The 21,659-nt window shown below is 40.8% G+C and overlaps 1 protein-coding gene across 1 annotated transcript; it reads right to left on the bottom strand.

The window, feature by feature from the left end:
* Positions 1-11,166: 11,166 nt before the first annotated feature.
* Positions 11,167-14,607, bottom strand: LOC103362505 (leucine-rich repeat-containing protein 15). The gene is made up of 6 exons (XM_008288877.1): positions 14,463-14,607; positions 14,154-14,338; positions 13,815-14,071; positions 12,010-12,130; positions 11,746-11,881; positions 11,167-11,602 (listed from the first exon to the last, which is right to left on the bottom strand). The coding sequence occupies exons 1-6, from the start codon at positions 14,605-14,607 to the stop codon at positions 11,412-11,414; spliced, it is 1,035 nt and encodes a 344-aa protein (XP_008287099.1). The 3' UTR covers positions 11,167-11,411.
* Positions 14,608-21,659: the final 7,052 nt, after the last annotated feature.

Below are 21,659 nucleotides of genomic sequence, written 5' to 3' on the forward strand. Positions count from 1 at the left end.
GAAGTAAAGTTGAACTGAATTGAGCTACACGCTTATGAACAATTGAGAAATATTTTTAAAAGGCAGCACCCCAACAAGCACAAAAACCCACCTAGTGTTGGATGATATTTTCTTTTCTGGCTGTTTATGGAAATTATCAAGCATGTTCTTCTGTAAGTTTATTATTTATGTAATCATGTAAATGTGAAGTGAAGCTTTTAACCTTTCTAGCCATGTATTGTTTTGCTCATTTGTATTTTTTGTCTTAAAACGACAATTTACATCTCACCTAAATCTTAAAAATAATGTACAGTTAAATGTTTCTTGAATTTCCTTAGGAATGTTTGTTGCTAGAGGATAAATGCAAATAACCAACAATATCAGTTTCATATCCAGTGGGTTTCTGAGGTAGGCATGGGAATTCCTTGAATCACTGAATAAATGGCTATATGTGTACTTTTGCATACTGTTGATGTGCTCGATCATTTATTGGAAAGAGACCCACAAGCACCTTTACATGACATCTCAGTTTTCTTCAATTGGAGATAAATACACTTATTGTAAGCTGCTTTAGAACACTAACCAAATGAGTGTCATGTCGGCCTGTTTTACTTTCCAAGAATCAACTTGACTTCCACTTACTGCATAATGAGAAATACTTACACTACATTTCCCCAACTGCTGGAAATCAACCCAGCTACCACTTCCAAGAAGGTTACGAAGCTAATTGGCAGCTGTCTCGCTGCACTCTGGCCGGTGACCGAAGCTCAGTGAATTCAGATGTAGCCTGTCAGCTTCCCTTTTCTTTCCGATTCTTCTCTCCCACACTGTACCAGTTTGCCGCGGCTGCTGTAGGCAGTCATGTCAAATGTGCAGCACAGAGTCCCATTTAACGGCTTCTTTTTTTGCTCATTTAATATTTAATGCTTCTGTGTGGGAGCAGAAATATTCCATTATTTATCTAGAAGCCAAACACAGGGAGGAAAGTCCAGTTTGTTGTCTGAAGGGCTTTGTGCAGCTGCTTTGTTTTCAAAATTATTTTATCCATGCAAAAATCACAGAACGAAACACTACTTGCTGTGTGTTTTTGCATATTTTAAAGGTAAATGTTGCCTCACAAGTCACAAAAACACTCTGTTATGAATATACAAGGCAACATCTGACACTTTTGGAATTAATTTGTCATAGAACTTGTAGTAATTTGTGTTAACATGGAGGAAACAGCCTTTTTCCACCATCTACCGCGTGTTTCTGTGTATCAAGCATATGTTTCTAAGTGTGGACAGCTGAGGGCCTTCACCCTGCCCTTCACTGCTGTCTGCTCCAGTGTGAAGCAACATGTTTGCTAGAATTAAAAAGCTGCGGTAAATCTGTAACGAACCTGCTTGATTCGGTGTGTTTTCCTGCCTTCTCTCAATAACTCCAAGTAGCTTCAGCAGTAAAGCGCAGGTGAAGTGAATGATAAAACTTTGAGGTGCCCTTGAAGAGTCAGTGAGAATTTTATTAGTCTACTTTTGCCTTTCCGAATAGCAGAGCATATGGTTGCAGCTACCTCAGGGTGGAAAATAACAGCATGGTGCAGGGCATTGCCGTTTGAGCAAGGGTGCCTCGCGACAGGAAGCACCCTTTCTCATTAAAGATCATTAATTCATGTTTTTGTTGTTCCGGTCATTAAAACCGAGCCCCAAGGGAAATGGTTTTCAGAGCATTAATGCAGATGTTAAGCGAACACGAAAGAAACTATTTATGAACAACAACAGAGGGAAGGTCACATACCACAGAGACTAAAAATAAAAAATAATGTCTCAAAAGAGCATGTTGGTGCTGATTTCATATATTTTTGTCGACGCAATTAGGCTGTCAAATAAAAGTGCTGTGAGTGAATATCAGTCGTGGTGAGTGGCGTAGCTGTATGTCAGCCAACATATGCTGGAGTGAGAACAATAAAACAGACAGATTAGCAGTTTTACAGGGTGTAAAAATGGTTCGTTTTTAAAATGATGTCTTTGAGACCACACACAGGGAGAAAATGGAAGTAAGGAGGGTTGGTTGAGCTCAGGTTTCAGACTAACAGGAAACAGTGGTTCGTTTTAACAGAGATTGTTAGCTAACCTTATGTCAAACTGATAACCGATTCATAGGTTTTTGTTGTTTAATTAGCCACCTATCACTCAGAATAGTAGACTGTATATAGTGTCATGTATTAATCGGTTGCCTGATTTTGCTAAATTTCCCCATTTAGTCTGATTTGATATTTTCACCTTTTTTTCCAATCTTGTCAATGTGCTTTACCTTGGCAGTCCTGTTCATATAATCGTCTTTACATGTGGTTACACTCAAATTTACTGTGATTCTTATCCACCGTACATTTATATGCACGACTGGATATTACTAACTTTGTGTCCTCTCTCATCTGTAGTTTGTCCAATGTCCTCCACATCCTCTGTCTTCGGACCTCTTTGGAGCTGCACTGATCTGCAACTACTGGCCCCACCGATCTGTCTAGTGTTTATGTTCTCTTCTTTACTGTCTGTTGTCTCTCCCGTTCACCCTCTCCCCAACCAGTCGGGGCAGATGGCCGCCCTCTCTGAGCCTGGTTCTGCTGGAGGTCTCTTCCTGCTTTAAGGGGTTCCCTCCTCTCCACTCTCACCAACATGTTTGCTCATAGGAAAGCTTTGGACATGGTGTTGGAAGGTTTTTACATTAGGTAATCTGTTAAACTATTTAGGTTCTTAACTTTAACATTTAAGTTAGTCAGTTATTAAGTTAATTTACACAATGAATAGAATTATAGAATCTTAACTTGACCATTCAAACTTGATGAGTAAATTTGAAATGTCTTATTTCTCAACTGGAAAGCACTTTGGCTAGATGACGAGACTTGATAGGCTTGATGATATGTCACTACTTCCTCCAACTGTATAAAAGTACAAAGTGAAGGCAAAATATTGTGGCATCAGGTGCCGCCATCTCAACCTGGTAGCATCTGGGGGTAGTCATAACTGTCTTGGGCAGCATCATATATACATCATGGTCTTGATTTGATTTGCTTTCTTGGCTGCTTGAATATTGACTTGAGATGTCTAGGCAGAAAAAAACATTCTTATTGTTAATCCACAGAGTGATTACGGGGTTTCTGAAGTCATGCAAGTTGGACATCAGTTGCTAAAATTTAACCAAACCTCAACATTTAAACTTATTACATCATTTAACTCTGAAATCTGGTTGATTTTGTTCAGGAGGAAGGAAGTTAATGTGATCTCCTGACTTCTGCAGTGTGGAACTGAAAAACAACCTTTATAAATACAAACTGAAGAAAATGTGCAGTTCAAGGGGACACAACAGACGACCTGGAGGAATTCTCCATTTAAAGCTTGTGACCTTTTCACTCTTTACCATGACAGCTCTAGATACATTGACATCACTGGCCTCAAGAAGCAGAAGAGTGAACTACCTGATGTCAGCAGAGATCTTCAATAGCGGTTTGAGACCTGCTGGTGTTTTCCAGCTCCCTGACCTCAGTGTTATTCCAATACCAGGTGGTGGTGAAATCACCCTCCATGCATGCCTCACCACAGCCCCTGTTAGTGCCCACATACCTTCAAACGATGTCCACAAATTGAATCCTGGACATCTGCAGCTTCCCTCTGATCGAGTTACTTTGTTTATTGCCTCTTATGAGTTTTCCCCGCAGCCTCCACAGCTTCTGTCAGCATCCAGCAGGTGTAATGCTGCTGCTGTCAAAGGTGTGAACTGCTGTGTGTGCATAGGTGAAAGTCACTGGTGAGGTTGTGTGTGAGTGCAACACTTTGCGACTGCTGTGTGGCGGTGATAATTGAGTTTTGTGTCTGCTGCCTAGTTTCTTGAAAATGGGAAATACCCAAAAGCAGCTCTACAGAATTGAAGCACGTGTGCGAGCTGAAGCAGGTTGAAGCCCAGCAACACCAACCTGCATTGGTGAGGAAGTGTGCCGTGTCTGACGTCCTTGATACAAGGATTTTCTTGTTGTCGTGCATTAGCAGTTAAGCACGTGACTACCAGCTTGGTGGGAAACACATAAAGACAGCATGTACACATCTGCGGGAATATGACATAAGAAGGGGTTACCATGGCAACAACTGGAAGGAGTGGTGGTGGTGTTGAGATGGCAGCGTTTTTCAAGTTGAGCGCGCTCAAAATCATCTGTCACTTTGTTGTTTGTTGTCACTGCACGCTGTAAGAGAGACTGTGTTTGTGTACTACGCTGCTCACAATCAGTAGACTGAATGTATGTACACAGCCTGTGGTACAGCAGGATCTATGTGTATCACTGATTAATGTGGACTGACTTTGTCCAAGGACACACGGGCGAGAGCAACATCAGATATTTTACCTCTTCCTCTAATTACATCCAAGACTCCTGCAGCACAGCCAGCCCTGACACACTGATTCATACCGAGCTGTGGGTGATGAAACAAACACTTCCCTTTTCTCATTTTAATTGATTCGAAATGTATATCATTATATTCTCTGTCTCTTAAACCTAATTTGTGTTGTTGCAAAAAAGAAAACATTTAATATTATTGTTTTTTGCCGAGCTAGCACTACTACCACTGGCAAGAGATGGTGATGTCAGTCTGTCAGCTGTCCTAATTAGTGCTAATTAGCAAACATCAGTATGCTAAAAAGTTCACATTATACCTTAGGTGTGCAATGAACAAACAAAAACTGATGACCAAATTAGTTGCAAATGTAGTTGTCGATTAGTTGGTGAAGTCATCACGAGTGTTTTTGCAGAAGAACTGAAAGAACACAGGAGGAACTGAGAATCAGTGGTGTCCTGATCTAATTTCAAAGAGTGGAATTGGTGCAATCAAAACATTATTTTACCTGAGTGGTGTTGGGATTACTGTCTCAGTCAACAGACACATAATTTTGGCCACAAAGGTAACTTTGTTAGATGCCCCATTGGGATAGAGGAACTCCATCTTTATCAATCCTGGTTTGACTTAAACACATGAGCTTTGGAGAACATTATGCATCTCAAAAGTCTTTGTCATGGCTCTCTCTGCTAGATTAACCCTCACAATAATCTCTGCTGGCCAACACGGAACCACCCATAGTCCAAGTAATCCCTCCCACCCCCAATGGTTCTATAGTATTTAAGAGTAAAATGCTCCACCTGATGGCACAACCAGGCACTACAGCTAATCTACAACACACATTCTGACTTGCATGTTTAGAATACAGGATTTTGCCATCCTTTGGAGGACGGAACAGCTTGGATGCAGAAAAGCGGTTATTTCCTTAATGCATTGCAGAGATATCTAGTTGTCATAAGAGCCACTTATTAATTGTGAATGCATAATCTGAATAGCTGATTATTCCTTTTAATAATAGATTGTTCAACAGTCAAAATAGTTCTTAGATGCAATCCTAATATACCAAAAAACTTTATCATAGGTTGTTGCTTGAGATATATTTCACTCAGGTACCCCTCTGAATCCCAAACACTCTGGTGGTTTCTTTAAGTGGGTGTTATCATTAAAAAAAATCACCACAATTACACCATTTGTCAGAAACTCTAAAAACAGACAGAATCATTGGAACATTCACCAAACACTGAACTAAATCAAATTCCTTATGTTTTGGGGTGTATTTTTGGAATGAGGTCTTAATTTCAAATCTTAATGATATATCTTGCATTTATGAAATTAAAAAACCTCAAATCAAGCACATTAATGTTTATAGACATTTTCAGTCCATGGACTAAAGTCTAAAGCTGAGTAAATCAGTAGCACTTGCAGGCTTTTTTTTATTTTGCCCTCTTATCCAGACAGACATGTGAAGTACGATCACGTAAGAGCCCCTGATTTCAACTCCAATGTGTTTTCCTACGAGGCTCAACCCAAAGGCATGCAGGCTGGGAGCTGCAAGCAAACACAGACTACAGTGATTGACTGTAGCAGTGCCACAGCAGCGGGACTGTGCTAAACCACACTGCGCTGGAATCCCTGACCAGACGTTCACCGCTGCGTGCACGTCTCTTCATTCTGACAGGTCGCTCAGCGTGACACATCTCACACTTTGTTGCAAAGTCGTTTTCTCTGCCGCTGGACAGGTTGATGTATACATTATTTAGTAACGCTTTACTAGTACTATAATCAATAGAAAACTAAGTACAGCCCACAAGATGGAAAAAAGCAAAATAAGTATAATTCATAAGAAATAAAACCGACCCTGGTGTAATTTAATGTATGTGGTTGGTGTTAAGTGTGCTGACTTCATGATTCTACGCTACCTTTAGTACTGTTACAGGACAGTTTAGTATGTGCAATTATTCAGTTGTTGTCATTCCTCGGTCGCTGATGTCCAGCAAATATTAAAAAGACTCACTTTAAAGCTGCTATGCTTTATCGCCAGAATGAAGAAATAGGAGTGTATTTTAAAGGACAGAGGGATGCTGAAATTTGAACTGCCAGACAGGAGGCCTAGAGGAAGACCAAAGAGGAGGTTTATGGATGTAGTGAAAGAGGACATGGAGTTAGTTGGTGTGAGAGAAGAAGATGCAGGGGATAGGGTTAGATGGAAGCAGATGATTCGCTGTGGCGAACCCTGAGAGGAAAAGCTGAAAGGAAAAGACTTTAAAGGAGGCACTCATAACAACTGTGCTAATCACTTGTCTTTGCAGTTACATTAAGTTCTTTGTGCTTTTTCGGTATCTGTCAGATCCCAGTTTTGTTTAGCAACCCGCTTTTTTAGTTTCGTTTTGTCCCAATCAGTTGGAAAACTGTAAGTGTTAGGGTTATGTGGACATACGCACAGCACACAATTTTTTCAAATCACAATAATATTAGTCTTGTAAGACAAAGACGCTGGAGACCATTATGGTCACAGAGGTTTTTGTCATGGTGCCCGTTGCTGGTTAAACCATTACAGTCATCTCTTCTGGCCAGCAAGGATCCCTCCATCGTCCAAGTGACCACCTCCATGAGTCGCTATAGCATTTACCTGTAAGATGCTCCATCTGGTGGGGCAACCAGGTACTACAGCTAATTTACAAGAAGAAAAAAAGAATATACAGACTGAGGGATTTTGCCGTCTTGTGGAGCTTGTGGAGTGACAGTACACCGTACTCTCTCATTACTACAGTTCTGACAGTGCCTTACTGGAGCTTTACAACAAGGTCAATGACCGCCTACACAACATTAAGGAACACACTGAATGCAGAAATGCGATTTTTTCCTAAATGCATTGCAGAGCTATTTAGTTGTCAATCATATACATTGGAGGGGTTTAAATTTTAATGTACTTTAAGTGTGTATTATCTAGAAATATGGTATTGCATGGAAAATCTGTATTGGCAGACACTATGTAATAAATAACTCGGATCAGGGGCAACACTGTTTTGTACATCAGGAAATTGAACCTATGTCTAGGTTATGTCTTTTTATTAGGAGTTAATGTCACTGATAAATAGCAATGTTAAGCCCTGGGTTTATCCACAAATTCCTCCACTATCTCTGCTGCCAGAAATAACCGCTTTTCACTTCAAATCCCATTCTCTGCCTTTAACACCGGGAAAGCTATTCACCACCTTTCGACCCCTTCTTAATCCTCGTCCACCTACTCCTCTCTTTCCGATAAAGACTCACCTCGACTCTGGGAGGTGGGCTGATGCTTGAAACTCATCCTCCTCAAGCTTTTTCTCTATTCTCCTCCATTGGACAGTCCCCATCATTTCTTCCTTGTCTTTGTCCCTCTTCAGATCAGTGCTTTTGACCTTTTCCTCTAACCATGATGCCAGAATTACTCTGCTCGTTTGATATTCAAAAAAAATGATTACACTTAAGGTGTGTGTAGGGAAACACAGATCTAGTCTTTTTCAGAAACATTTGCACTTTTTCCAACGTGTTGTGTTTTTTAAAGGGAACAGGACCACCCATGCATGCAGACATACAGCACATACATCCATACATTATCAGTGCTGTCTTAATATTTGCAGGGGAATTAAAGGCTGACCTGAAACACCAGGACACAACTTTCATGATGAAATAACAGCAAAATAAGGCCAGAAAATTCAGGTTTCTGCTGGCACTGACCTGTTTAGATGCTGTGGACAGTCACAGGATAGCTCCACCTCTGCATCATTGATTTAAGACCCCCTTTTCTAAATTGGTCTTTAGTCACCACGGCTCAGGTTGCCCTTATTAAGGCACGTAAGACCCAGTGGAGCTACTCTGGTTAAACAAATGCACTACTTAATTAGTTTAAGAGTGGATAGAAGGTTGTGATCATACAGGTCACGATTATTCAGCCATCAGAGGATAAATAACAGTTTTAAGAAAAGGCTTTAAGAAAATGTTTAGGTGTTTAATTTGATGCCAAAATACCACAAAAATGAGCCTTGTAAGCAGCTTTTTTTTCTGGGTCAAGAAGAAGGCTGTTTCGTCCCACAAAGGTCCCACTGAGTGTCCCAGTTATTTGTTCCACTGAGCATCTGAGGAGATATTTTTGTGGTTGGACACAGCCGACGTACAAACATAAACCACAATGCATTTGGCAAATGTAGCATGTTAAGGAGTCTGACAAATCATAAATAAATCCACATGTGATTGTGTTTTATCCTCATTTGGATTCTCATCAGTTTCATATTGCTTCTCACCTTACAAAGCACATTTTGTGTATAAGAGAGAAATGTACCGGTCAGTAATTATATCCCTGTTGGTATGAATCAGTGTCTGCTGTGTTTTCTCCGCTGTGCCGTGTGTTTAAAAGTCTAACTGAGCCAAAATGGTCCCAGGCCTCCCAGTCTACTGCTTCATCCAGGGAACAATCTGAGAAATGGGAATGCAGAATGAAGGCATTTCCCTTGTTAGCACAAATAAATGAATCCCTCTGGTTAAACCAAATTTTTAGGTAGAAAGGGAGGTAAGCCCATTTAGCTGCACATCTCATGCTTTGTTTAATTAGAACTCTGTGTCAGTGAGATATTAGCAGTAAAAAAAAGTCACTTCGCTGCACCATTTGTGGAATTGAAATCGTACTGAATTTTTGGGGGGGCTGTTCGGTGCGGTTTGCGTCCCGGTTATGACGCAAAGTGGAGTTTGTATGTTCTCCCCGTGCAGCATGGGTTCTCTTCGGGTTCTCAGACTTCCTCCTACAGTCCAAAAACATGGTGAGGATAAAGAAAAAGGATGGATGGAGGGAGAATGTTTCAGGACCTCGTAATGACACATATTTAAATGCTTTATTATTATTATTGCTTGCAAAATTCTCAGTAAACCAATAACCCTCAGTATAAAAATGATAGCAGATAGTTGTCAATAGTTTGTCAATCAAATATAACCATCCAACTTAAACCTGAAACATCAAGTGAAAAACACTTTGTTGGGTATTTCATATGAATCTGAAGGCTTACACAGCCTGGAAGGATGTTTCATCGCCTGTACACAAAACACAACAGCCTGAATAATTAAAAAAAAAACAACACAGAGAGCCCGTTTGTAATATGTAATATTGTTCCAAAGCACACTATCATCATACATTATTTACTGCATTAAGCAGTTAACAAGGAATCTTGAACACTCAGGGCACAAAAACATGTTAAACAGTGTCATCTTGTACAAAGAAAAGAAACACAACCATGACTGCAAGACCTGTCAAATGCACTTTACTTTCTGTATATGAATATTTCCACATAACACACTCAAGCAGCGTGTTTCCTGCTATAATTTCACACTCCCCTCTCAAATCAGATCATCAGGAAAGCTGATAAGCGTGAAATATTTCCATTTTGCGAACTGCTGAGACGTTGTTGTTCGGTCTCAACGGTCAAAGTGAGCCCTCTTTAAGATGATAGGTTTAGCACCAGCCTATTAAAAGCAACACACCAAAAAGAGAGGATGGGAGGAGAGGGAGAAAAATCTTTTTGACTTTGCTGTGTAGTATGCAGGAGCCACCAACAACGGAGGCAAAAGAAGCTGCAGCTCAGAACAAAGCCCGGCTATTATATTGTTCTTAGGCTTTCTCCTATAATAGCAGGTTTAATGCAGGTGGAAATTATGGCGATTATCTCCCCCGCTGGAGTGGGAGACGCTGGCGTTTTCGTGTCAAAGTCATTGTGCGAGGAGGTCGATGGGAGTCACCTTGTCAATTACAGAAAGCTTAGGGCAGGATATCATGCTCAGTTAACACCCCCCTCGAGCTCCTATCGCAACCCCACCAACCTCCCCGTCATACTTTTCCTATCCTCCGCATCTCTGCACGATTCCCTCCATAAACTGATCTAACTATCCTCGCCTCTGCCTGTGGATGGAACCTGAAGAGTGTGTGAATCTGACAGCAGTGGGGATGGGAAAAGTTGCAGCAAATCATAGTGGGAAGTGTGATGTAGCGGGAAGATATACTGTGGAAGTAGACACCGTAGGACAGGCTGTTTCCACAGTGTAAGCCCCTTTATTCACTTTATGGCTAGAAGTATATGGACACTGGTGTTTTTGTGAAAGAATTTGGTTGATCTGTACGGAGCCCTGACCGCAACACCACCCAACATTCAATCATCAGTCAGCGTCAGTGATGGATTTAATGCATTTATGACTGAATGGGAGCAAATTTCTACCAACAGGTATTTGTGAGAAAGCCAGACACCAGAAGCCTAGAGGCCGCCCAGCATCTATATACTTCTGGTCACGCAGCGAGCTACTGCTGCATCACCTGACTCATTTCACTTTAAGCGTATGTAGAGATTACAAATTCTATTATTTTACTCCAGTTATCTTCACTTTTTCTTTATGCTGCGCAGAATCCTGACAGTCTATCAATATACTATCCAAACGCCTTGCTTTTTAAAATTCTACATTAACCGCAAAAGATTAAAGAAACCGTTTCCTGTAATCGGATTATTGTGATCCCATTACATGTAATCCATCACTTTCCAAACCTGCATAGTGTCCTCATGACAAGCAATATAAGATTATAATATTAATCTCAGTGTTGGTTTGGAGATAAGCAACAACACTTGTTCGTTGCTGGTGGAAAATACATTGATAATGTACATATCTTTCTCTCCAGTAAAAACCTCATGGCTGCAGGTTTAGTAATTGTTATGCTTTAACTGCACTTGAAGGGTTTCATGCACTAGTACAGGCTGAAATTACAACCACAGAGCTTGTTTAAAAAAAATTAAAAATGGCGGTCAACTCAAAGTTTTTCAAAGGTAATATTTTTTATGTAAGACTTATAGCTGAAAACATAATTATGCTGCTCTTGAAAACACACTGTTGTGCAATATATTGGTCATGTTGCAGTTTGGAGAAATCACACAAGACACATGGGCTTTGTACAAACATTAGCCCAATCTATAGAATAAAAACTGCTGTGACGAAAAGTCCATCATCTGAATCTCCACGGGTCCGAGTCCACGCTGTATCCTTCATCCAGTTTACCTGATGCTAGGCGCGACAGGGCAGCTTTCCAGCTTCGAGGTTGCCCAGGCTCTTGTTTCGGAGCTCTGGAGGACTCACGCACTTCAGGGCATCCCGAGGCGACAAAGTGGCCTTTGTCTGTCCCATCCAACGCACCAAGGGGATAATGTTACAGTCACACTGCCAAGGATTGTCATGGAGGTACAGTTTCCTCAATTCTAAGAACAAGAAAAGAAAAGATTATAACTAAAAGTGAATCTTGCTTCCATCTCTATACAGTACAGTTACCTCAACCACTACTGTAATGAGACCCTCATTTCTTCCTGTGGAAATGGGACCGTTAAAAGGCAGGTCGTCTTACCGGGCATATGGGCGAACATGTTTCCATCCATTGTCTTCAGGCGGTTCCCACTGAGTGCCAGCTGAGAAAGCTTTGGCATGTGGCTGAACACATCAGATGGCAGGTGCAGCAGCTCATTGTTCCTCAGGTAGAGTTCCTGGTCCCACATTCAGCACATATATATTTCTTGTATTAAGAGGACTTATATAAACAGAGAAAATTTAATACAATATATCTCAGTGAGCATATGACTCAGCCAAATTCCAGGACAACATACAATGATACCTGCAAATTGCCCAGACCATCCAAAGCTGACAGGGTTAGCGAAGACACCAGGTTGTTGTCTAGAACCAACATCTCCAGAGATCGCAGAGGCTTGAACGCTCCAGCGGGAATGGTCTTCAGACTGGATGTGGGGAGACAATCAGAATCTCTTGATCACTATAAGCACATTGTAAAATCTATTACAAAGTAGGAATAATCTTTTTAGTCTTTATGGATACCACATCCACAGGTGATCCACATTTATTGATAGTATACAAACTATTTCTAACCCCTATCTGCTCCTCAGTTTTCTATCATAGCTCATCCTCTCAAGAAACATCTTACAAAACTGAATCTCATCCTACACTTACAGCATGTACCTGATTAGTTATAGATTTCTTTCCCATTTTGCACAAACGTTAGTTCCTGGTAATGACAAAAAAAAAAATCTATTTTCAGCAAACTGAGAAGATAGTAAAAGAGGCCTTAAGCATGCACTTGCTGGGGACATACTTGATGTCGTGCTGACTAAACCCAACATTACTGAACTGATGATCCAAACTGACAACATGGACGTAAGCAGTTTGTCCTGCATGGTAGAGTAGAGTGACGCAGTCCTTGTACCATAACTATGAAAAAAAAAATATGTAGAGAGATTATGACCACATTGGCCTATATATACTATAGGACAAACCTGACAACCCCGCTCCAACGCTCATCATCACTGAAGACTTTTCTGTTGTATAAGTGACATATCAAATATACTAATACACAAAATTCTCATTTGTGCATCTTGTCCTTCAGTCACAGACAAAAGCCCCTTTCAGACATAGGACATGGAACATTGCTGGCTTTATCTGTTCATTTAAGTGACGTCATTGTAGCCTCCTGTCAATCCCTTGGAATTGGTCTAAATTGGCATTTTTTCTGACTGTGATTTTGAGTTCATCAACTGTGAAGGCTTCAGTGTTTAACAGATTTTCATTTCTGCAGTAAAGATGTTGGGAGAAGCTATAAACAAATGAATTTAACCTGCTGGAGGTCCTCAGACTCAAGCTTTTGCAGGTTAATCTGGACTAATCAAAGACTTTTAGGGCCGGCTTACCGTCAAAATTTTGATACATTTGCTTGCCTAGCAAAACGAAATCTACAAACAACCCCTAATTCAACACTAAAAAATCCTGTCACATGGGTACTTTTTCTATTCAGAAAGAATATCAGATATAGTGAACCCATCATTTTCTTGATATATTATTCAGGGTTTCACTGTAACATAGTTCTCTTTTTTGGTCTTGACATTACACGAGCAAATGTTTTTAGGAAATAAACAATGTCTCGGCCAAGTGTAACACATTTGTGGGTTATTTTTTTGTGGTGCTGTAGTGTTGCCTGGACCAAATACAGGTAACACTAGAGTGGAGCTGCTAACATAATCTCCAACTCTTACGTTATCTGAATTGAGAGGAACCTTTGGATATGCAAGTGATGAGACCGTCGTTTTATGTAAATTTGCTTGACCTTTGATGCGAATGATTGGGTACTACTATAGCTACTTTGCTTTACATGCTAATGCTGAACGCTTAATAAACACCCTCATCTGTAAAAACATCTGTAAATAGCAGTCAGGTAGTCATTGACAATCAATAGAGTTTGAATCCTCCTGTAATTGTCTTTTTCCGTCAGCTCTGCTTTGCATTACCTGATCCTTCTTCTCAAGTGGGGAACAGGCCAATAATGCACAGTAAACAAGTCTGATTCCTGCATTAGTAAGTCAATCTACCACAAGATGTGCAACATTCATGTGAAACGGCATCTGATATTGTGACCTGTTGTTGTCTAAGTTGAGGAACAAGAGCTGTCTGAGTCCAGTGAATGCTTTAGGCGAAATTCTCTGGATGCGATTCAGGGAAAGGTCCAACACTTTGAGGGCGATCAGAGGTTTGAAGGCGTTAGATGGAAGCATTGTCAGAGCATTGAGTGGAAGGTCCAGATCTGACAGGTTCCTCATGCCGGCAAACATCTCAGGTTTGAGGATACCAAGCTGGTTCTGCCCCAGCATGAGAAAGCGAAGATTCAGGAGATCCTACAGACATGGAAAAATTATTATTATATTATTTCATTGTGACTGCTGCACATTCAGTCTGATTCCTCTCCAAACTCTTTACCTGAAACCCCCTCGGCGGAAGGCTGGAGATGTGGTTGCCATAAAGATTGAGAAGCATCAGCTGCTTTGCACCGGAGAAGGCCTTGGGGTGGATAGATTTGATGGCATTGCGCTCCAGGTTGATGCTCTCAATCTTTGGAAGCGATCTCAGAGAATTGGCCTTCAGGTCTGTAATGCCATTCTCACCTTATGGCAGCAGTCACAAGATGGTTATTGACACAGTTACGCCCAGCAACACCAAATAAATTACCACATCCCTTGAATGTCAAAAGAGTCTGAAGGATGATTTGACTAACTGCAAGGTACTCACCTAGTTTGAGGATCCAAGCATCAGGGGGCAGGTTTGAGGGAAAGGCATGAAGTCCCCTCTTATGACAGTTGACCTCTGACTTTTCTGGGCCTGATTTCCTGGAGCATTTACAGACATCTGGACAGCTCTCCACACCTTGAACCATCATTAGCATTGCCAGAATCAACCATACCATGTGTTGCATCTTCCCTGCAGAGTGTAGGGTGTAAAGAGAGAGAGAAAGAGAAAGAGTTGCTATTTTGACTTGAAAATTATAGTCCCACTATTACCAAGAAGATTTCACGTTAATTTTTGCCAAATTTACACCTTTAAAAATATCTGCAGTAACCAAACATTTTTAGCATGGCAGTATGTGCTTGTGGATCTGTTTTTTCTGTCCACCAAAGACCTGTGTGCACACATCTGAACCTTTAATTTATATCTAAGTTGGCTAAAGAGGTGGTATGGTAAAATACTTTTTTATGCATGAGTGTTACCCCAAACTGTACAGGCAGTGCAGTTATGAAGAGAGTAGATCACTCACACCACATAGCCAACACCACACCTTGAATTATTAAAGTCCTCTACACAAAGTATTAGCTGAAGGTGCCCTTTAGAGCACAGTTTACAATGGCTAATGGGAGTAGTACAATTATGCTATTGACTACCTTAAAACAGAAACACTCAAGTAAAGCATCTCAAAATTGCTCTTAAGTACAGTACTTGGCAAAGATTCTTCAAAGCTACAGCAGGTGGTTAATGAGAATTACTTGTCTCAATCCCATATAAGGCTTCAGAGCTGTATTTAACAAGTGGAGCATCCAATAAATAGAAAAGCTGTAACACTACAGCTAAACAAGAACAATATGCAAACTGCCAAACAAGATGCAGTATGTTGTTACATGTGACAGAATGGTATTTCTTGTGGCTGCTAAAATAATAATCTCACCTCAATAAAGATGGTCATATGTCACATATAACCTTTGGATGTAATAAAACTGGGTTTATGCACATACATTGAAATAATTGTCACCTTTCAAGTTGTAGAAGATACTATTGTTTGGTTATAGTAAAAAATAAGTGACATATCCATACAATATTTCTACAGCAAGACTTGTAAAATCACAACAGATGTGCATAGATATGTGGTACCGCTAGAAAATTTTGGGATACAATGCATTTGGATACAATAACCAGTGACCAATATCTGTGCATGACTTAGAATTTTTTTTAAAAAACAAAGCTCCTTAGCCTGGCAGCATCATCAAAAGCAATGTAGGTCCAGACAGGATCTGTATGTCGGTGCCACATTTGTCTACAAACATGGAATTTAACTGTTTACTGTGATAAGTGGTGAGGAAGTCTCTGTGTGTTGGTGTGTCTGTTGTTAGCGTCTCTCAACAAACATATATCTGATTTAGTTCAAACTTGTTAAGTGTATTGTTGGGGACCCAAGGAAGTGCAGTGTTAAGGTTGAAGTTGTTTTGATGAGCGATGGCCATTTTCTAAGTCACAGCTTTAGTTAGACAGCATTGATCCATCCATTTTCTATCGCTATAGCCTCTAGAGGGTTGTGGGGAGCTTCCAGTTGACATTGGGTAAGAGACAGGGTGCATAATAGACAGGCAAAGACACAAAGAGACACGCAAGGTTAAACTCACATCTACAGCCAGTTTAGAATCACAACTCAACCTAATACGGATGTCTTTGGACTGTGGGAGGTTAGAATCCAGAATCCTGTGGGGCGACCCCTCCCACCTTAGACAAAGTAATATCATCACATACAAATGTATGATGTGATATGATAATGTCACATTCTGAAAAGACCCATGCAGACGTGAGTAAAAACTAGTCTAGATGAAAAAGGGGCTAAATAAAGGTTTGAATGAGTAATGGGGGTGTACTCAAGTGCAACTTTAAATACAAACATGTTGAAGTGTTCCAAAAAGTAATGTTTCTGAATTTATTTTCCAGAACACAAAAGGAGGTGGAAAATCAGAAATGTATCTGCAGCTAATCCCATTTTAAGCCCACCGTGTGCAGAGACAATCCTTTCAGACATCAAAAGGAAAGCAGAGCAGCAAACCAAGTGCCCACACACTGCAGTGACACTCTTTCACAAAGAGCAGCTTTTCATCAGAAAAAGAAAAACATTAATGCCAGATTATCGTTTCAAATAACTTAACTGGCTGAGGTGAGCTTTATTTCTCTAACTAGACTTGAAAGCTGATCCAAACTGGAAAAAAATGAAAATGTAAGAAGGATGAAGTTCTTTTAAAAGTGGTTAAATTGTTTTCCACTTACCTGAACCGGCTGTCATCCTACGTTCAACACAACATTCAATCCTCCAAGTGTCCACTTTGTTTTCACCACTCAAACAGCACAATGTTCCCTTTAAAAGCCTCTGTTGCAATTCTCTGTAAGTAGCAAACGCCAGTCAGAGAGAATTAGTCGAGCTGTCTGTGGCCTTGCCTCCACTGGGCTTTAAAATCTGATTTCGTAAGTTCGCAAATTATACTCGTAATTCCTTTTTGACATCAGAGAAAGCACTGCAGAATTCTCTGCTCTCCCTGTGCTTTGAAACAGGTAGATGAAACTATGCAGCGTATGAAATGCGCTTTCGAGCCCGACATAACAGCGGCTATGATAAAGTTGCCAGTGTGGCGGTGTGGGAACACAGCCTCGGCAGTGAAAGCAGGGTGTGAAACTTCGGGAGCCGCAAGTTCTGCAATGTCACAGAGCCCAGAGAAATGTGGCATCCACAGATTATGGCACCGATCCATGTAACACTGCCAGATCTACAGAGTGTGTGTGGGTCTGTTGGTGGAGAGATTGTTGCGATCATCCTGTCCTCATGGGAACTGACTTTTGACAATCAAAGTCAGGACATTTCTGCAAAGTGATGACTTTTCAGCAAGTTTTTTTTACAGGTTAATCCAAGATGTAAGTGACTAATTCAACATTCTGGTAAAGATACTTAGTTTATTGACAATTGTAGATGGAAAGATCAATGCCATGCTCTTTTGTTAGGTAAATAAGAGGCTACAGACAGCAGCTGTTCAGATTTGCTTAGCATAAAGAAGCCACATAGCCTGGTTCTATCCAAAGGTAACACAATCAACCAACCAGCAACTGTAAAGATTACCAATCACCACTATATTTGTTGAAATTATTAGTAGCGTTTCTCAGCTGGCAGCAGCATCTACTCTCAAGCACACACTTGGAAAATTAGCATTAACGTCCTTATAAGTGAAATGTCTCATATGATGCATTCTTCTCATACCAACATTCTCAACATTGACCTTAAATACATATCACTGTAAAGAAAGCATCACTCGTCCATTTGTCTAAACACAAAAGTCACAGAAACTTTTTCATCTGTACTTTGTCTTCTAGGCAGCAACAAAAACTAAAAAGTTACATTCATCACAATGTAAATGAGCTGCAAGATCGCACAATAATAAAGTACTGTGTGAGCAATGAGAAAGGCAATTTTTAATAACAGCAGCCATAAGGGTCCTTTCTTATTCCATTACAGTTAAAGATGTAATGCTGCCAAAGATCACAAATCAGAAGCAGATATTCAATAATGAAGCTTTCCAGATCCAAAGCAGGTTCACCAATAGCAAGGACATTCATGCAGTGGCACTGAGAGTTTTAATATGTATGGATTTATCCTTGTTTCTGTGAGTAGCTGATCAGCTGAATCTACTTTTGCGTATCAAAAGATTCAAAAAGGAAAAAAATATACACAGAAGTCAGCTTCAGCACAAAAGTATCATTGTATCTCATACAATCTGCTTTGACACACAACAATGTGATCTCAATGTAAAACCTAATGTTGCCACCGCATGAAGCTACAATAGGAGAGTGAAGATGAAGGTTCAAGATTCTTTGCAACATCCAGGAGAAAACATTCCTCCAACAAGATTTCAAACTCTTTTTTCACAATCTCTTCTTTAGATCCATCTGTATTGTTGGTTGATGTTCACTCATCCACCAATTTTCTCCAACTTGTCCATAGTCTTGATTATTTCTTGTTGGTACATGGAGTAGGCGACCTTCCATAATTCTCAACATACTTCTCCCCAACATCAATGAAAGCAGACGTCTAATCGGACCAAATACAGCTATTTAAGTTCTCTTTTGGGTCACCTGTCCAGCTCAGTGTCAATATTTACTTGCCTTATGGGTCCTATATGATTTAGGAGAAGTATCAAGCAACCGTGTCCATATTGATGTCAAAGCTGACATTACTGAATAAAGATACCATGAACATTCCTTGGCTGGAATTCTTGTCAGAAGTTTACCATTGCTTTGTTGGGTAATCTAGAGCAGGATGGCTTTGTGTAAACACAGTTTTGCATGGAAGGTTATATAAACCACTAAAACAATAAATGCAGCTTAACTTAAAACTGAACAGAGCTGGAAAGTGACATGTTGATTTGCAGAGACCGCTGAGGTACTTAGAAGCATTCAATATTACAGGGAGTCATTTGGCTTTGATAGAAATGATAGCATCTCTAACTACAGCTTTATTCCCTGTTTGGTATACATGTACAGTACTGTGAATAAAGTTTGAGACACTAAATTCAAAATGAGAATACTTTCAGAGTAAATGCAATTGGTGGTTCCAAGCATCTTGGAGGACAGTTGTTCGGTGGATTTAGGCAGCCTCGATGTCTTCATGTAATCCCAGACTGACTCCATGATACCGAGATCAGTGTTCTGTGGCAGCCACGCCATCTGTTGCAGGACTCCTCGTTCTCACGAGGCAGCTGTGGCTCAGATGGTTGAGCGGGTTGTCCACTAATTGCAAGGTAGGAGGTTTGATCCCCAGCCCCTCCACATGCCAAAGTGTCCTTGGGCAAGACACTGAACGTGCTCCATTTATTATCTTGTCGCTGGCGATGATTCTTCATGACTTCGGCTGTGTGTTCGGGGTCATTGTTCCTGCTGCAGAATGACTTTGGAACAATCAGAAGTCTTATTCTATACTCAGTCTATATAAGTGCAGACCATTTATTCATGGCATCGCATGATGGAGAAGAATCTAAACATCTAAGGGGCCTTAAACCTTTAGACAGGAATTCTGGTAGATTAATCGTAGCAACTGGACTTGCTTAAGTTCCTTGAAGACATTTCACCTCTCATCCAAGAGGCTTCATCAGCTCTGACTGACTACTTGGGAGGAGTAACTACCCCCAGTTGAAACCGAAACTCAGGTGTTAATGGCTCTTCAAGGATAGAAGTATCTGGAACTCCCAACTAGTCAGTCAGAACTGATGAAGCCTCTTGGATGAGAGGTGAAACATCTTCAAGGAACTCAAGCAAGTCCAGTTGCTACGATTAATCTACCAGAATAACCATGACCTGGATGACTGAGAATCTTCACATGACTTTAGACAAGAATGTACATGTCTGCATACTTAGCTTCTCAATAACAGATTCTTGTCATCCAGATTGAAAAGCTTCAGATTTCAAGGCTCAAACTTTTATTGTTCAACAGCAAAGCAGTCATTTGGATTCTTTAAAGATGGCTACACATATTATATTCAGATGTTATATTATGCTGATGATATGAAGACGATCAGGTACTTTGCACATCGTTCTCGGCGATAGTGATACAAATTGGTCCACAGCCATGCGGATGCGGCAGCGGCTTGATGTGGAAGTGGGTCAGGACAGTAATTCCTTATGAGAGGAGAGAGCAGAAGAACTGCCAAACATGTCTCTCTGTGTTACACAGCAATGAAAAGACTGAGGACTCTGAGGGTAGAGAGGAGAAGGGAGGGGGAGGCAGAAACAGAGGCAAAGAGAAAGAGAAAGAAAAGACAGAAACAGAAGGAAAAGGGAGAAGAAACTGGGAGAAAACAATGGTGGAGCAGAAGGGTGGAGATTTAGAGGCAGGAGAGCAAGCCAGAGAGGGAGTGGGAGGAGAAAGCGAGGATCAGAGCGAAAGGAGAGAGAATGCTACTGTATAAGAAGAAACAGTGCAAAAGACTGATAGGTTAAGAAAACAAGAATAAATGGAGTGGTGGGGGAGAGCGCAGGCCAAGACGGAGCTGTGCAGCACGACACTGGGATTAATCGAGACATGTGCTGGGAGAAAGAGGCGGCAGATAGACAGCTGTGCTGACTGGACTGATTCTTTTGTCAGAGGGAGAAGAAGATGAAAGATCCTTTTCAAACCTGGCCAGCACACAGACACGCTTACATACACAGTAGGCAAGCCATCTGGAAGAGTGTCATTAGCCAGCCTTCACAGAGATAGGGAGGGAGACAGAGAGCAGATAGGAAGGCAGGCAGAGAGGTGAGGAGGGAGTACAGAGTGTGTTTGTGAGGGTGGGAGTGTCACACAGGGGCAAAACAGGCAGATAGTTCAGCAAAACAGAGACGAGAACAGTGAGAGACGCGACTTTTAAAGGCTAATATCACCTCATCAGCTGATATCAAAGAAGTTAAACTTCATTTTTGATTGAGCAATCACTAACACATCCACACAAAAAGAGCAAACCGACATTTAATTAATTCAGAACAAGAACTTTGTGTGTTTTCAAAGCCTGTGCCACAGCGTTCCACGGAGCTCTTTCACAGCAGACATTTCTTATCACAGCGGAAGCACTGGAGTTGAAAATAATGCTAACAATGGTTTCGTTCTATTCAAGTGTATCAGTAAGTCATGACAATGTGACGCTGAGCCGGTGTGCATGATAGCAGAAGCCTGAAACTGAAGCAGCCAAATGGGATGATTCATTTTCTTGGTTAAACCTGTGATTTTCTTACTGTGACACGACAAAATGTTCTCCAAGAAAAAAGGCCGATAGATATCCAACAGGTATGATTATGAACTGAGCTGGTAAACTGGATGCCCTTTTATTTGGTTTTGTTTCTTATCGAGAAATTAATCCAATCAAACATGGATCATAACAAGCCACTTCTGGGAAGATTTTTTTTTTTTTGGTATTAGAGCAAGAAAGTAAACACAGGAGGAGTCAGACCTTGAGTCATACCCAGGCCTGACTGGCTGCTGGCAACTGTTCGCTTTGTTCATTTCAGCTTCACCATCCCACCATGTACTGCTTCGGGACGGGTTTCTTGGGTCTGCACCTGAGAACAGTTTCCGTGTCCAGATATGCCCAAATTAATTAGAAAATGTCCATGTTTACATGATTAAATCTGAGGCAAGGCAGTGCTTTGAGCTACATGGCTATCTAT

The sequence above is a fragment of the Stegastes partitus genome, unplaced genomic scaffold, assembly GCF_000690725.1.
Source record: "Stegastes partitus isolate 25-593 unplaced genomic scaffold, Stegastes_partitus-1.0.2 Scaffold578, whole genome shotgun sequence".
Lineage (NCBI taxonomy): Eukaryota > Metazoa > Chordata > Actinopteri > Pomacentridae > Stegastes > Stegastes partitus.

Bases quoted from the DNA above. Each gene is read 5' to 3' on its own strand.
- LOC103362505 (XM_008288877.1), bottom strand. From the start codon at position 14,607: ATGGTTCAAGGTGTGGAGAGCTGTCCAGATGTCTGTAAATGCTCCAGG. The intron at 14,339-14,462 runs GTGAGTACCTTG...TGCTGCCATAAG, and splicing joins TGCTTGGATCCTCAAACTAG to GTGAGAATGGCATTACAGAC. The intron at 14,072-14,153 runs GTAAAGAGTTTG...CCATGTCTGTAG, and splicing joins TTCCGCCGAGGGGGTTTCAG to GATCTCCTGAATCTTCGCTT.